Source organism: Lampetra planeri, chromosome 3, assembly GCF_965212315.1.
Source record: "Lampetra planeri chromosome 3, kcLamPlan1.2.h2, whole genome shotgun sequence".
Lineage (NCBI taxonomy): Eukaryota > Metazoa > Chordata > Hyperoartia > Petromyzontiformes > Petromyzontidae > Lampetra > Lampetra planeri.
This window is the reverse complement of record NC_136109.1, coordinates 1,861,662-1,880,436: the sequence shown is the minus strand read 5'-3', so window position 1 is coordinate 1,880,436 and position 18,775 is coordinate 1,861,662. Positions and strand designations below refer to the sequence as shown.

The 18,775-nt window shown below is 53.7% G+C and overlaps 1 protein-coding gene across 2 annotated transcripts in view; it reads left to right on the top strand.

Moving 5' to 3' along the window:
- LOC144736082 (tyrosine-protein kinase SYK-like) overlaps positions 1–18,775 on the top strand; it is a 48,389-nt gene that overhangs the window by 23,159 nt on the left and 6,455 nt on the right. For both annotated transcript variants that reach the window (XM_078618679.1, XM_078618678.1), the window contains exons 7-11: positions 14,737–14,829; positions 16,389–16,416; positions 17,066–17,267; positions 17,711–17,920; positions 18,518–18,710. In XM_078618679.1, the coding sequence (XP_078474805.1) occupies positions 14,737–14,829; positions 16,389–16,416; positions 17,066–17,267; positions 17,711–17,920; positions 18,518–18,710 (726 nt within the window). The remainder of the gene's footprint in view (positions 1–14,736; positions 14,830–16,388; positions 16,417–17,065; positions 17,268–17,710; positions 17,921–18,517; positions 18,711–18,775) is intronic.

Sequence of the window (18,775 nt, the reverse complement as noted above, 5' to 3'; positions counted from 1 at the left end):
CTAACCCTCACCAACTCACCACTTGTACTAGGTCTACCACTAACCCTCACCAACTCGCCACTAGTACTAGGTCTACCACTAACCCTCACCAACTCACCACTAGTACTAGATCTACCGCTAACACTCACCAACTGGCCACTAGTACTAGGTCTACCGCTAACCCTCACCAACTCGAAACTAGTACTAGGTCTACCGCTAACCCTCACCAACTCGCCACTAGTACTAGGTCTACTGCTAATCCTCACCAACTCGCCACTAGTACTAGGTCTACTGCTAACCCTCACCAACTCGCCACTAGTACTAGGTCTACTGCTAACCCTCACCAACTCGCCACTAGAATTGGTCTACCGTTAACAATCACCAACTCGCCACTAGTACTAGGTCTACTGCTAACCCTCACCAACTCGCCACTAGTACTAGATCTACCGCTAACCCTCACCAATTCGCCACTAGTACTAGATCTACCGCTAACACTAACCAACTCACCACTAGTACTAGATCGACCGCTAACCCTCACCAACTCACCACTAGTACAAGGTCTACCGCTAACCCTCACCAACTCGCCACTAGTACTAGGTTTACCGCTAACACTCACCAACTCGCCACTTGTACTAGGTCTACCGCTAACACTAACCAACTCGCCACTAGTACTAGGTCTACCGCTAACCCTCACCAACTCGCCACTAGTACTAGATCTACCGCTAACCCTCACCAACTCGCCACTAGTACTAGGTCTACCGCTAACCCTCACCAACTCGCCACTAGTACTAGATCTACCGCTAACCCTCACCAACTCGCCACTAGTACTAGATCTACCGCTAACACTCACCAACTCGCCACTAGTACTAGATCTACCGCTAACCCTCACCAACTGGCCACTAGTACGAGGTCTACTGCTAACCCTCACCAACTGGCCACTAGTACTAGGTCTACTGCTAACCCTCTCCAACTCGCCACTAGTACTAGGTCTACCGCTAACCCTCACCAACTCGCCACTAGTTCTAGGTCTACCGCTAACCCTCACCAACTCGCCACTAGAACTAGGTCTACCGCTAACCCTCACCAACTCGCCACTAGTACTAGATCTACCGCTAACACTCACCAACTCGGCACTAGTACTAGATCTACCGCTAACCCTCACCAACTCGCCCCTAGTACTAGGTTTACCGCTAACCCCCACCAACTCGCCACTAGTACTAGATCTACCGCTAACCCTCACCAACTCGCCACTAGTACTAGATCTACCGCTAACACTCACCAACTCGCCACTAGTACTAGATCTACCGCTAACCCTCACCAACTCGCCACTAGCACTAGGTCTACCGCTAACCCTCACCAACTCACCACTAGTACTTGGTCTACCGCTAACCCTCACCAACTCGCCACTAGCACTAGGTCTACCGCTAACCCTCACCAACTCACCACTAGTACTAGGTCTACCGCTAACACTCACCAACTCACCAGTAGCACTAGGTCTACCGCTAAACCTCACCAACTCACTACTAGTACTAGATCTACCGCTAACACTCACCAACTGGCCACTAGTACTAGGTCTACCGCTAATCCTCACCAACTCACCAATAGTACTAGATCTATCGCTAACCCTCACCAACTGGCCACTAGTACTAGGTCTACTGCTAACCCTCACCAACTGGCCACTAGTACTAGGTCTACTGCTAACCCTCACCAACTCGCCACTAGTACTAGGTCTACCACTAACCCTCACCAACTCGCCACTAGTTCTAGGTCTACCACTAACCCTCACCAACTCGCCACTAGTACAAGGTCTACCGCTAACCCTCACCAACTCGCCACTAGTACTAGATCTACAGCTAACACTCACCAACTCGCCACTAGTACTAGATCTACCGCTAACCCTCACTAACTCGCCACTAGTACTAGGTCTACCGCTAACCCTCACCAACTCGCCACTAGTACTAGATCTACCGCTAACACTCACCAACTCGCCACTAGTACTAGATCTACCGCTAACCCTCACCAACTCACCACTAGTACTAGGTCTACCGCTAACCCTCACCAGCTCACCACTTGCACTAGGTCTACCGCTAACACTCACCAACTCGCCACTAGTACTAGATCTACCGCTAACCCTCACCAACTCACCATTAGTAATAGGTCTACCGCTAAGCCTCACCAACTTGCCACTAGTACTAGGTCTACCGCTAACCCTCACCAATTCGCCACTAGCACTAGGTCTACCGCTAACCCTCACCAACTCACCACTAGTACTAGGTCTACCGCTAACCCTCACCAACTCGCCACTAGCACTAGGTCTACCGCTAACCCTCACCAACTCACCACTAGTACTAGGTCTACCGCTAACCCTCACCAACTCACCACTAGCACTAGGTCTACCGCTAACCCTCACCAACTCACCACTAGTACTAGATATACCGCTAACCCTCACCAACTCACCACTAGTACTAGATCTACCGCTAACACTCACCAACTGGCCACTAGTACTAGGTCTACCGCTAACCCTCACCAACTCACCACTAGTACTAGGTCTACCGCTAACCCTCACCAACTCACCACTAGTACTATATCTACTGCTAACACTCACCAACTGGCCACTAGAACTAGGTCTACCGCTAACCCTCACCAACTCGGCACTAGTACTAGATCTACCGCTAACCCTCACCAACTCGGCACTAGTACTAGGTCTACCGCTAACCCTTACCAACTCGCCACTAGTACTAGATCTACCGTTAACACTCACCAACTCGCCACTAGTACTTGATCTACCGCTAACCCTCACCAACTCGCAACTAGTACTAGGTCTACCGCTAACCCTCAGCAACTCGCCACTAGTACTAGATCTACCGCTAACACTCACCAACTCGCCACTAGTACTAGATCTACCGCTAACCCTCACCAACTCGCCACTAGTACTAGGTCTACCGCTAACCCTCACCAACTTGCCACTAGTACTAGGTCTACCGCTAACCCTCACCAACTCACCACTAGCACTAGGTCTACCGCTAACCCTCACCAACTCACCACTAGCACTAGGTCTACCGCTAACCCTCACCAACTCACCACTAGCACTAGGTCTACCGCTAACCCTCACCAACTCACCACTAGTACTAGATCTACCGCTAACACTCACCAACTGGCCACTAGTACTAGGTCTACCGCTAACCCTCACCAACTCACCACTAGTACTAGATCTACCGCTAACCCTCACCAACTCACCACTAGTACTAGATTTACCGCTAACACTCACCAACTGGCCACTAGTACTAGGTCTACCGCTAACCCTCACCAACTCACCACTAGTACTAGATCTACCGCTAACCCTCACCAACTCACCACTAGTACTAGATCTACCGCTAACACTCACCAACTGGCCACTAGTACTAGGTCTACCGCTAACCCTCACCAACTCACCACTAGTACTAGGTCTACCGCTAACCCTCACCAACTCACCACTAGTACTAGATCTACCGCTAACACTCACCAACTGGCCACTAGAACTAGGTCTACCGCTAACCCTCACCAACTCGGCACTAGTACTAGATCTACCGCTAACCCTCACCAACTCGGCACTAGTACTAGGTCTACCGCTAACCCTCACCAACTCACCACTAGTAATAGATCTACCGCTAACCCTCACCAACTCGGCACTAGTACTAGGTCTACCGCTAACCCTCACCAACTCACCACTAGTACTAGGTCTACCGCTAACCCTCACCAACTCGCCACTAGTACTAGATCTACCGCTAACACTCACCAACTCGCCACTAGTACTAGATCTACCGCTAACCCTCACCAACTCGCCACTAGTACTAGGTCTACCGCTAACCCTCACCATCTCGCCACTAGTACTGGATCTACCGCTAACACTCACCAACTCGCCACTAGTACTAGGTCTACCGCTAACCCTCACCAACTCGCCACTAGTACGAGGTCTACCGCTAACCCTCACCAACTTGCCACTAGTACTAGGTCTACCGCTAACCCTCACCAACTCACCACTAGTACTAGGTCTACCGCTAACCCTCACCAACTTGCCACTAGTACTAGGTCTACCGCTAACCCTCACCAACTCGCCACAAGCACTAGGTCTACCGCTAACCCTCACCAACTCACCACTAGTACTAGGTCTACCGCTAACCCTCACCAACTCGCCACTAGCACTAGGTCTACCGCTAACCCTCACCAACTCACCACTAGTACTAGGTCTACCGCTAACCCTCACCAGCTCACCACTAGTACTAGATCTACCGCTAACACTCACCAACTCGCCACTAGTACTAGGTCTACCGCTAACCCTCACCAACTCGCCACTAGTACTAGATCTACCGCTAATACTCACCAACTCGCCACTAGTACTAGATCTACCGCTAACACTCACCAACTCGCCACTAGTACTAGGTCTACCGCTAACCCTCACCAACTCGCCACTAGTACTAGATCTACCGCTAATACTCACCAACTCGCCACTAGTACTAGATCTACCGCTAACCCTCACCAACTCGCCACTAGTACTAGGTCTACCGCTAACCCTCACCAACTTGCCACTAGTACTAGGTCTACCGCTAACCCTCACCAACTCACCACTAGCACTAGGTCTACCGCTAACCCTCACCAACTCACCACTAGTAATAGGTCTACCGCTAACCCTCACCAACATGCCACTAGTACTAGGTCTACCGCTAACCCTCACCAATTCGCCACTAGCACTAGGTCTACCGCTAACCCTCACCAACTCACCACTAGTACTAGGTCTACCGCTAACCCTCACCAACTCGCCACTAGCACTAGGTCTACCGCTAACCCTCACCAACTCACCACTAGCACTAGGTCTACGGCTAACCCTCACCAACTCACCACTAGCACTAGGTCTACCGCTAACCCTCACCAACTCACCACTAGTACTAGATCTACCGCTAACACTCACCAACTGGCCACTAGTACTAGGTCTACCGCTAACCCTCACCAACTCACCACTAGTACTAGATCTACCGCTAACCCTCACCAACTCACCACTAGTACTAGATCTACCGCTAACACTCACCAACTGGCCACTAGTACTAGGTCTACCGCTAACCCTCACCAACTCACCACTAGTACTAGGTCTACTGCTAACCCTCACCAACTCACCACTAGTACTAGATCTACCGCTAACACTCACCAACTGGCCACTAGTACTAGGTCTACCGCTAACCCTCACCAACTCGGCACTAGTACTAGATCTACCGCTAACCCTCACCAACTCGGCACTAGTACTAGGTCTACCGCTAACCCTCACCAACTTGCCACTAGTACTAGGTCTACCGCTAACCCTCACCAATTCGCCACTAGCACTAGGTCTACCGCTAACCCTCACCAACTCACCACTAGTACTAGGTCTACCGCTAACCCTCACCAACTCGCCACTAGCACTAGGTCTACCGCTAATTCTCACCAACTCACCACTAGCACTAGGTCTACCGCTAACCCTCACCAACTCACCACTAGCACTAGGTCTACCGCTAACCCTCACCAACTCACCACTAGTACTAGATCTACCGCTAACACTCACCAACTGGCCACTAGTACTCGGTCTACCGCTAACCCTCACCAACTCACCACTAGTACTACATCTACCGCTAACCCTCACCAACTCACCACTAGTACAAGATCTACTGCTAACACTCACCAACTGGCCACTAGTACTAGGTCTACCGCTAACCCTCACCAACTCACCACTAGTACTAGGTCTACCGCTAACCCTCACCAACTCACCACTAGTACTAGATCTACCGCTAACACTCACCAACTGGCCACTAGTACTAGGTCTACCGCTAACCCTCACCAACTCGGCACTAGTACTAGATCTACCGCTAACCCTCACCAACTCGGCACTAGTACTAGGTCTACCGCTAACCCTCACCAACTCACCACTAGTACTAGGTCTACTGCTAACCCTCACCAACTCGCCACTAGCACTAGGTCTACCGCTAACCCTCACCAGCTCACCACTAGCACTAGATCTACCGCTAACTCTCACCAACTCGCCACTAGTACTAGGTCTACCGCTAACCCTCACCAACTCGCCACTAGTACTAGATCTACCGCTAACACTCATCAACTCGCCACTAGTACTAGATCTACCGCTAACCCTCACCAACTCGCCACTAGTACTAGGTCTACCGCTAACCCTCACCAACTTGCCACTAGTACTAGGTCTACCGCTAACCCTCACCAACTCACCACTAGCACTAGGTCTACCGCTAACCCTCACCAACTCACCACTAGTAATAGGTCTACCGCTAACCCTCACCAACTTGCCACTTGTACTAGGTCTACCGCTAGCCCTCACCAATTCGCCACTAGCACTAGGTCTACCGCTAACCCTCACCAACTCACCACTAGTACTAGGTCTACCGCTAACCCTCACCAACTCGCCACTAGCACTAGGTCTACCGCTAACCCTCACCAACTCACCACTAGTACTAGGTCTACCGCTAACCTTCACGAACTCACCACTAGCACTAGGTCTACCGCTAACCCTCGCCAACTCACCACTAGTACTAGATCTACCGCTAACACTCACCAACTGGCCACTAGTACTAGGTCTACCGCTAACCCTCACCAACTCACCACTAGTACTAGATCTACCGCTAACCCTCACCAACTCACCACTAGTACTAGATCTACCGCTAACACTCACCAACTGGCCACTAGTACTAGGTCTACCGCTAAACCTCACCAACTCGCCACTAGTACTAGGTCTACCGCTAACCCTCACCAACTCACCACTAGTACTAGATCTACCGCTAACACTCACCAACTGGCCACTAGTACTAGGTCTACCGCTAACCCTCACCAACTCGGCACTAGTACTAGATCTACCGCTAACCCTCACCAACTCGGCACTAGTACTACGTCTACCGCTAACCCTCACCAACTCACCACTAGTACTAGATCTACCGCTAACCCTCACCAACTCGGCACTAGTACTAGGTCTACCGCTAACCCTCACCAACTCGCCACTAGTACTAGGTCTACCGCTAACCCTCACCAACTCACCACTAGTACTAGGTCTACCGCTAACCCTCACCAACTCGCCACTAGTACTAGATCTACCGCTAACACTCACCCGCTCGCCACTAGTACTAGATCTACCGCTAACCCTCACCAACTCGCCACTAGTACTAGGTCTACTGCTAACCCTCACCAACTCGCCACTAGTACTGGATCTACCGCTAACACTCACCAACTCGCCACTAGTACTAGATCTACCGCTAACCCTCACCAAGTGGCCACTAGTACTACGTCTACCGCTAACCCTCACCAACTCACCACTAGTACTAGGTCTACCGCTAACCTTCACCAACTCGCCACTAGTACTAGATCTACCGCTAACACTCACCAACTCGCCACTAGTACTAGATCTACTGCTAACCCTCACCAACTGGCCACTAGTACTAGGTCTACTGCTAACCCTCACCAACTGGCCACTAGTACTATGTCTACTGCTAACCCTCACCAACTCGCCACTAGTACTAGATCCACCGCTAACCCTCACCAACTCGGCACTAGTACTAGGTCTACCGCTAACCCTCACCAACTCGCCACTAGTACTAGATCCACCGCTAACCCTCACCAACTCGCCACTAGTACTAGATCCACCGCTAACCCTCACCAATTCGCCACTAGCACTAGGTCTACCGCTAACCCTCACCAACTCACCACTAGTACTAGGTCTACCGCTAACCCTCACCAACTCACCACTAGTACTAGATCTACCGCTAACCCTCACCAACTCACCACTAGTACTAGATCTACCGCTAACACTCACCAACTGGCCACTAGTACTAGGTCTACCGCTAACCCTCACCAACTCGGCACTAGTACTAGATCTACCGCTAACCCTCACCAACTCGGCACTAGTACTACGTCTACCGCTAACCCTCACCAACTCACCACTAGTACTAGATCTACCGCTAACCCTCACCAACTCGGCACTAGTACTAGGTCTACCGCTAACCCTCACCAACTCGCCACTAGTACTAGGTCTACCGCTAACCCTCACCAACTCACCACTAGTACTAGGTCTACCGCTAACCCTCACCAACTCGCCACTAGTACTAGATCTACCGCTAACACTCACCCGCTCGCCACTAGTACTAGATCTACCGCTAACCCTCACCAACTCGCCACTAGTACTAGGTCTACTGCTAACCCTCACCAACTCGCCACTAGTACTGGATCTACCGCTAACACTCACCAACTCGCCACTAGTACTAGATCTACCGCTAACCCTCACCAAGTGGCCACTAGTACTACGTCTACCGCTAACCCTCACCAACTCACCACTAGTACTAGGTCTACCGCTAACCCTCACCAACTCGCCACTAGTACTAGATCTACCGCTAACACTCACCAACTGGCCACTAGTACTAGGTCTACCGCTAACCCTCACCAACTCACCACTAGTACTAGATCTACCGCTAACCCTCACCAACTGGCCACTAGTACTAGATCTACCGCTAACCCTCACCAACTCGCCACTAGTACTAGATCTACCGCTAACCCTCACCAACTGGCCACTAGTACTAGGTCTACCGCTAACCCTCACCAACTCACCACTAGTACTAGGTCTACCGCTAACCCTCACCAACTCACCACTAGTACTAGATCTACCGCTAACACTCACCAACTGGCCACTAGTACTAGGTCTACCGCTAACCCTCACCAACTCGGCACTAGTACTAGATCTACCGCTAACCCTCACCAACTCCGCACTAGTACTAGGTCTACCGCTAACCCTCACCAACTCACCACTAGTACTAGATCTACCGCTAACCCTCACCAACTCGGCACTAGTACTAGGTCTACCGCTAACCCTCACCAACTCGCCACTAGTACTAGGTCTACCGCTAACCCTCACCAACTCACCACTAGTACTAGGTCTACCGCTAACCCTCACCAATTCGCCACTAGTACTAGGTCTACCGCTAACCCTCACCAACTCGCCACTAGTACTGGATCTACCGCTAACACTCACCAACTCGCCACTAGTTCTAGATCTACCGCTAACCTTCACCAACTGGCCACTAGTACTAGGTCTACCGCTAACCCTCACCAACTCACCACTAGTACTAGGTCTACTGCTAACCCTCACCAACTCGCCACTAGTACTAGATCCACCGCTAACCCTCACCAACTCGCCACTAGCACTAGGTCTACCGCTAACCCTCACCAACTCGCCACTAGTCCTAGATCTACCGCTAACACTCACCAACTCGCCACTAGTACTAGATCTACCGCTAACCCTCACCAACTGGCCACTAGTACTAGGTCTACTGCTAACCCTCACCAACTGGCCACTAGTACTAGGTCTACTGCTAACCCTCACCAACTCGCCACTAGTACTAGATCCACCGCTAACCCTCACCAACTCGCCACTAGTACTAGGTCTACCGCTAACCCTCACCAACTCACCACTAGCACTAGGTCTACCGCTAACCCTCACCAACTCGGCACTAGTACTAGGTCTACCGCTAACCCTCACCAACTCGGCACTAGTACTAGGTTTACCGCTAACCCTCACCAACTCGCCACTAGTACTAGGTCTGCCGCTAACCCTCACCAACTCGCCACTAGTACTAGATCTACCGCCAACACTCACCAACTCGCCACTAGCACTAGGTCTACCGCTAACCCTCACCAACTGGCCACTAGTACTAGGTCTACCGCTAACCCTCACCAACTGGCCTGGGCCTCCTTGACTGGTTCGGATATCTGTAGCGTTCCTTGCACAGTGCGCCGACCACTGCGCTGCTGCTTCACCCACCCACCCACACAGACATACAGACGCACCCAGACAGACGGGAACAACCATCTGTCAAAATTTATTTCAATATTAAATATAGACCAACGGACAGATGTTTTGCCCCGATATTGAATGACCTCTTAATATGAACCCTTGTGTTCAGTAATTCCCGCGCGTGTAAGAGCAGGCAGGGTGAACACACAACAAGAGTCGTGAATTTAGAACAAAATAACTACGCAGGCAGTTCGCCTCTTCCTTCCCATATCTGCCCCTTCACATAAAACTAGATACAAGTACAATTTACACATCCCATCAGCCACGTGGCTTTATATGAGTGCATCGTTTCAACAGCATTGGTTGAATACAAGAAAACTCTAGACCAGATTCGGGACTCGAATGCTGATGAACTGCCATGTGTTTATAGGCAAGGGCCCTCTCTCTGTTAGATGTGGGTCTTAGGTTGACGTAAAAATATTTAATACACACCACATATGAATCTTAAACTTTCACAGAGACCCAGAGACTCACACAGACACCCAGAGAGACTCACACAGAGACCGAGAGACTCACACAGAGACCCAGAGACCCTCACACAGAGACCCAGAGCCACTCACACAGAGACCCAGAGACTCACACAGAGACCCAGAGAGACTCACACAGAGACCCAGAGACTCACACAGAGACACAGATACTCACACAGAGATCCAGAGACTCACACAGAGACCCAGAGACTCCCACAAAGACCCAAAGAGACTCACACAGAGACTGAGAGACTCACACAGAGGCCCAGAGAGACTCACACAGAGACCCAGAGAGACTCACACAGAGACCCAGAGACTCACACAGAGACCCAGAGACTCACACAGAGACCCAGAGACTCACACAGAGACTGAGAGACTCACACAGAGGCCCAGAGAGACTCACACAGAGACACTCACACAGAGACACAGAGAGGCTCACACAGAGACCCAGAGACTCACACAGAGACCCAGAGACTCACACACAGAGACTCTGAGACTCTCACACAGAGACTCTCACACAGAGACCCAGAGAGACTCACACAGAGACCCAGAGACTCACACAGAGACCCAGACAGACTCACACAGATACCCAGAGACTCACACAGAGGCCCAGAGACTCACACAGAGACCCAGATACTCTCAAACAGAGACTCTGAGACTCTCATACAGAGACTCTCACATAGAGACCCAGAGAGACTCACACAGAGACCCAGAGAGACTCACACAGAGACACTCACACAGAGACACAGAGAGACTCACACAGAGACCCAGAGACTCACATAGAGACCCAGAGACTCACACAGAGACCCAGAGACTCTCAAACAGAGACTCTGAGACTCTCATACAGAGACACTCACATAGAGACCCAGAGAGACTCACACAGAGACCCAGAGAGACTCACACAGAGACCCACACAGAGACCCACACAGAGACCCACACAGAGACCCACACAGAGACCCAGAGAGACTCACACAGAGACCCAGAGACTCACACAGAGACCCAGAGACTCTCACACAGAGACTCTCACACAGAGACCCAGAGACTCACACAGAGACCCAGAGACTCTCACACAGACCGAGAGACTCACACAGAGACCAAGAGAGACTCACACAGAGACCCAGATACTCACACAGAGACCCAGAGAGACTCACACAGAGACCGAGAGACTCACACAGAGACCCAGATACTCACACAGAGACCCAGAGAGACTCACACAGAGACCGAGAGACTCACACAGAGACCGAGAGACTCACACAGAGACCCAGAGACTCTCACACAGAGACCCAGAGACTCTCACACAGAGACCCAGAGACTCACACAGAGACCCAGAGACTCTCACACAGACCGAGAGACTCACACAGAGACCGAGAGAGACTCACACAGAGACCCAGATACTCACACAGAGACCCAGGGAGACTCACACAGAGACCGAGAGACTCACACAGAGACCGAGAGACTCACACAGAGACCCAGAGACTCTCACACAGAGACCCAGAGACTCACACAGAGACCCAGAGACTCACACAGAGACCCAGAGACTCACACAGAGACCCAGAGACTCACACAGAGACCCAGAGACTCAGAGAGATACACACAGAAACCCAAAGAGACTCACACAGATACGGAGACTCACACAGAGACCGAGAGACTCACACAGAGACCGAGAGACTCACACAGAGACCCAGAGACTCTCACACAGAGACCCAGAGACTCACACAGAGACCCAGAGACTCACACAGAGACCCAGAGACTCACACAGAGACCCAGAGACTCACACAGAGACCCAGAGACTCAGAGAGATACACACAGAAACCCAATGAGACTCACACAGATACGGAGACTCACACAGAGACCGAAAGACTCACACAGACACCCAGAGAGACGCACAAAGAGACCCATAGAGACTCACACAGAGACCCAGAAACTCGCACAGAGACCCATAGAGACTCACACACAGATACACACACAGACACACACACACGCACACACACACGCACACAGAGACACACACACGCACACAGACACACACACAGACACACACACACGCACACAGAGACACGCACACGCACTCGCATCGAACCAATGCTGGTGAATCGCCAGATGTTCATGGGCAAGGACCCTCTCGTTAGATATGGGTCAGGTACTGATGTGGATTTTGCAGAAGAAAGCGATGGATAGATGTTGGCTTCTAGTCAATGGATGTTAAAGATCCCGTGACGTCAATTGCAGGGCCATGTGTGACGGCATCACGGACCTAAAACATGTATATGGCCCCTTCTGCATTGCAGCGAGATAGAGGCCATGATGAGCGGTTAGTTCGAGCAAGGATCAGTTGTGAGCACACAGCGCTACGAAACTCAGCCACCCGAGTTGCATTCCCATGCACGGCTAGTATCAGTGGCGCGTGGCGTCCGAAGCGATTCGTCACCAATCCCTGGTGTTGCATTGTGGGCCAACGACACTCCGGGCTGACGCCGTGTGGGGAGGCCTTGATCCGACAGTGAATTTGGCAAGTGGCCTTGATTAATTTATGATTGTTCTTATTGCTATTCCTGCAGTTATTGCAGACAGCGACGTCCTTATATATGCAAAAAAAACAAACCACACAACGCACGGAGCCAATTTACATATTTTGTCGAAGGTCAGTGTCAAATTTTCATTTCCCGTGATGCAAACGAAACGCAATTTGAAAAAACATTTTATAAATAAACAAACGCGCCCTTCATCAACGCCGCTAAATGTCACGTACGACACGACGCCGCTGACGCCTCGCCGGGCTCGAGCGCCGATCGATGGGGTGGTGGGGGGTGGTAGGGAGTGGTGGGGGGTGGTAGGGGATGGTGGGGGGGGCTCAGGACTCTTGGACCCCCACGACAGACGGGGTGGGAAAAGGGGAAGATGAAAGCGGAGAGGCAGGAGAGGAGAGTGCGTGGAGGAGAGTGGAGTGAGATGAGAGGGGAGAGGTAGGAGAGTGCGTGGAGGGTAGTGGAGTGAGATGAGAGGGGAGAGGCAGGAGAGTGCGTGGAGGGGAGTGGAGTGAGATGAGAGGGGAGAGGCAGGAGAGTGCGTGGAGGGGAGTGGAGTGAGATGAGAGGGGAGAGGCAGGAGAGTGCGTGGAGGGGAATGGAGTGAGATGAGAGGGGAGAGGCAGGAGCGTGCGTGGAGGGGAGTGGAGTGAGATGAGAGGGACTCGCATTCAAATTCCAGTCTCAAAATACCCCCACAGCGTCGCACACGGCTACATTAGCGGGAGAAATGAATTCAAATCACCCAATTAATTTGACATATTCCGCGCTGTTCTGTGTGGCGCCCTTTGACCGCGGTGCCATAGCACAGAGGCCTCGCGAATGGGGGCCCAGTATGGGGATTATGCAAATGCGGCGTTTTTTTCTGCCCGGGGAACCGGTCCAATTAACGGCACTCTAATTGGGTATTTAACGTACAGACCTGGCGCATTTTCTCCCCCCAGCCCCCGGCCCCCATCAACGCCCGCGCCACACGTGGCTTCTTCGCTCGACCGCTCGCCACGGAGCTCGCGTTGAGCACCGCGACTCGGATGGGCGCTTTGTGTTGTGCATTTTATAACTGCGTTTGAATCACCTTCACCATCACCGCCATCATCATCGTCACCACCAACATCTGCATAATGTAATTTACAACTCTGCGTGTAGTTGATGATTCAACCCATCACCACCACCAATGCCGAAGCCTGTAGACACTAGAGATGTAATAGCACGCAGAGGTGTGGGTGAGTCGGTTGAGTGGGTGAGTGCGTGGGTGAGTGAGTGGTTGTGACCTGTGGTGGTGTTTGAACACAATGTGGATGGAACAATCAGAGTCGTGTAACCCGAGTCCAGAACGCTGGTGGAGGAATCAATGACTGAAATTCATGAGAACAGTAACCATGGCAGTAGCCATATTAGAGTGAGAAGGAGGCATCCGGCCGCCGATGAATCAGCGAGTTCAAGATCAACAATCACCACAACTGCCGCTTCACTCTGAATTCTAACCACTGCAACAGTATGGTGGGAACAGGGTGACAGCAGCAGCAGGGCTCTGCCTTTGTTCACGTGTAAGAGAGAGCGAAATTAACACGTTGGTTAGAGAACATACGCAGCTTCGTGACATCATCCAAACATGGAAGGGGAAGTGAATAGGGCTTGGGCAGCAGCACGCGTCTCGGCTGGTGAGGACGATGATGGCCGATGGTCGAGACTAAAAACGGAGTGGAAGTTGAGAGGGGTCAATCCACCGCGAAGACGGAGCGGTGAAATCAGCTCGTGGTGATGCGCAGAGCGGTTGCTGGGCAGATTGTCTGAAAGGTGGCAGCGGCTTGTGGAGGGAGGCCTTCATCCAGCAGTGGATTGATCCTGGCTGCTGCTGATGATGGTGGTGGTATTGTTTGTGCCGCGTGTCGTTCCCACGCAGCACCGCCACTCGGCGCCTCCATCCCCACAGCCGCGCCGATGGATGACGCATCTGCGCTACTCGCTTCCGCTGTTCCGGCGAGCACCGGCTCCGGTGAGTCTGCCCGTCGCCTCACCCACTCACCCAGCTACCCAGCCAGCCACCCAGCCACCCACTCAGCTACCCATCCACCCACCTAGCCAGCCACCCAGCCATCTACCCAACCACCCAGCCATTTACCTAGCCAGCCACCCACCCAGCCAGCCACCCAGCCAGCCACCCAGCTACCCATCCACCCACCTAGCCAGCCACCCAGCCATCTACCCAGCCACCCAGCCATCTACCGAGCCAGCCACCCAGCCAGCCACCCACCCAGCCAGCCACCCAGCCACCCAGCCATCTACCCAGCCAGCCACTCAGCTACCCATACACCCACCTAGCCAGCCACCCAGCCATCTACCCAGCCACCCAGCCAGCCACCCAGCCAGCCACTCAGCTACCCACCCAGCCATCTACCCAGCCACCCAGCCAACTACTCAGCCACCCAGCCATCTACCCACCCAGCTACCCAGCCAGCCACCCAGCCACCCAGCCAGCCACCCAGCTACCCATCCACCCACCTAGCCAGCCACCCAGCCATCTACCCAGCTACCCAGCCATCTACCGAGCAAGCCACCCAGCCAGCCACCCAGCCAGCCACCCAGCCACCCAGCCATCTACCCAGCCAGCCACTCAGCTACCCATACACCCACCTAGCCAGCCACCCAGCCATCTACCCAGCCACCCAGCCAGCCACCCAGCCACCCAGCCAGACACTCAGCTACCCACCCAGCCATCTACCCAGCCACCCAGCCAACTACTCAGCCACCCAGCCATCTACCCACCCAGCTACCCAGCCCGCCACCCAGCCAGCCACTCGGCTACCCAGCCAGCCACCTAGCCAGCCACCCAGCCATCTACCCAGCCACCCAGCCATCTACCCAGCCATCTACCCAGCCAGCTACCCAGCCAGCCACCCAGCCAGCCACCCAGCCACCCAGCCAGCCACTCAGCTACCCATCCACCCATCTACCCAGCCACCCACCCATATACCCACCCAGCCACCCAGCCATCTACCCACCCAGCCACCCAGCCATCTACCCAGCCACCCAGCCATCTACCCAGCCACCCAGCCAGATATCTCCCCACCCAGCTAGCCACTCACCCAGCAAGAAACGCAGCCATCCCACTCAGCCAGTCAGCGCGTGGCACGGCAGGGTGGCGCAGTGGGAACAGGAGAAGGCCTTCAGCAAAACATCGAGAAGCAACTGAAAATATCACAATGGGGCCACACACAGGAGTAACATTGCCTTGTTCAGCACTTTGGAATAACAACGACAACAACAACGCAATTGACCTTGGAAAGCTTCACGCTCCTCAATACTTTTGTCAAGAGGGTCCTGCAGCGTTGGGATGATTGTCCATTTCCATTCATGGCGAGTGTGTGACTGACTGCCTTTCTGTCCGCAAAAGATGTCCGTTGTGTCACTGCAGGTGAGATGTAAATGCCATGTGAATCTACAACGAATTGCATTGACCCACAGAGACCCAAAGACTCACAGAGACCTATAGACCCACACACGTGTGCGTACACACACGTGTCTCACTCTCACCTCCGCTTCGTCTCTCCGCAGGCAAGAGGTGGAGAATATGACTTCCAAGGTAACGACATTTAATTCCTCACCTCATTCATTCCTGACTCTTTCACCTATTCACTCCTCATTCCCTTGACATCCTGGACACACGAGATTTGTCTTACGAAGGAATCTCTGGGTAAAATATTTTAATTGATCAAATGTTTACTGGTTCATACATGTTTCATTTATAATTCCTGATTAATTCATTCTACATTAACAAATATGAATCGATCATTCATTATTCAATACATCCTCATTAATTCTCCATGTATTCCTCATTAATTCATTACTCATTCAAAATCTGAAAATGTAAGACTCAACTGCCGTGGTTTTAGCCGATGGCTACTTTGGCCGTCACCCCCTCCCGTGCCTCCCCCTTTACCCTATGCCCCCCCCCCCCCGCCACACCCCCGCATCGCCCTCGGCGCCACTCCACGAGAATTCCGAAGGGATTCTCCCATCGCGTGGCCACCGCCAGCACCACCACCGTGGTCGTATGAAGCCACCCGGCACTCCGGGAGACCTACCAGCGGATTCCTTACCACCATGCCAGGATGGCCACAGCGCGATTGGAATGCATGATTTTGACGGAACGTAACAAAAACTAACAGTAAGGAAATGGTTTGACGGCAACGTGCCGTGCTCACGGTTGTCGCGACGTGGTCACCGGGCAGACAACTGGCGGAACCTGTACGAGATCAACCGGCGCGCGCTGCCGCACGAAACGCCGGTGTACAACAGCCTGTACGAGGACCCCGAGGAGGTGCGAGGGCGCGGCATGTTCCTGCAGCGCGAGCGCCTCACCCTCGACTGCGGCAACCAGCTGGGCTCCGGCAACTTCGGCGCCGTCCTGCGCGGCATCTACAAGTTCCAGAAGTAGGGCCCTCGCGCACCCGCGCGGGCGTCAGTGTGGGCGTGCGAGTGGGCTTGCGAGCGCGTGCCTGTAGCCCTGGTGAGCGTGTGCGCGCGTGGAGTGGTGGCACGGCGGTTAGCGCACTGTGCTACGGACCCGGCCACCTGAGTTTGATTTTACCCTTATGGCCTCCCCCCAGGTTGACTGCAATGGTGCAGTGTGTAAATATCAGCACTGGGGAGACAAAGGCGGCCGGGCGTGGTGCTGGCCACAACCCCCCCCCCCCTTCGTATGCCGTGCGGGACTAAATAGGCGCTCGCTAACAGCACTTGCCCAAACAGTCTGTTAAGTCTATAATGGGGAAATCTTGATCTGTGTGTTTGTGCGGTGCGCGGGTCCCCGTGTCTCACACCTGCTCACCCTCTCGCGTGCCCTCCCCACGTCTCGCCACTTCTCCGGCGAGCAGGAAGGAGGTGCAGGTGGCCGTGAAGGTCCTCAAGCCCGTGGAGAACCAGGAGATGCTGAAGATCGAGCTGATGAAGGAGGCGGAGCTGATGCACCAGCTGGACCACCCGTACATCGTGAGGATGTTCGGGGTGTGCGAGGGAGAGGCGCTCATGCTCGTCATGGAGGTCGCCTACCTGGGCCCCCTCAACAAGTACCTCAAGGAGCATAAGTGCGTGGTGGGGCGCGGCGTGACGCGGCGTGACGCGGCGCGACTCGACAGCGTAGTCCGGGGGGTCCCGACGCGACGGCGCGACGACCCCGGCGGGGCGTCGCCGTTGGGCGGTTTCCCACGTTCGGGCCTCGGCGGCCACGGCTGCGTTCCGTGGGAGACGTTCAAACGATGAAAATCGGTGCACCACCCCTGGCACAGCAGGGTTCACAGAGGGCGAGTCGTGGCCAGATGGGGCCAGCCCCAGCCAGTGCCAGCCCCAGCCAGTGCCAGCACGCTGCGCCATCACCCACGTCGGTGGCCCCACTGCTGACGCCGTACGAACCACGTGGGCCACGCGTTCGGGATGCCAACTGTGCGCTGACCACAGGAGCCGTCTACGCCAGATGGCACGCCGGGGCACCTCGTGGTGCAACGCGAAGTGACTCGTCATTCGTCCTTCCTCCCCCTCCTCCCTGCCTCCCACCTTCATCCTCCATCTCATTGTTCTCCATGTCTTCCTCTTTTCTTCTCCTGCCTACTCCGTCCTCCCCCATCTCCCTCCATGTTCTTGTTCTACTCCTCCCTCCTCCTCAACCCTGTCCCGTCGCTCGGCAGAGAGACGATGTCATCGACTCACCTGGCGGAGCTGATGCACCAGGTGTCAGACGGCATGAAGTACCTGGAGGAGCGCAGCTTCGTGCACCGCGACCTGGCGGCGCGTAACGTGCTGCTGGTGAGCGAGCGCTACGCCAAGATCAGCGACTTCGGCCTCTCCAAGGCCCTGGCGGCCGGAGAGAGCTACTACAAGGTGAGCCGCGGCCAGCGCTGACCCCTCGTCGCTGGGTTATGTTGGGCTGTCGCCGTCGCTGGTGG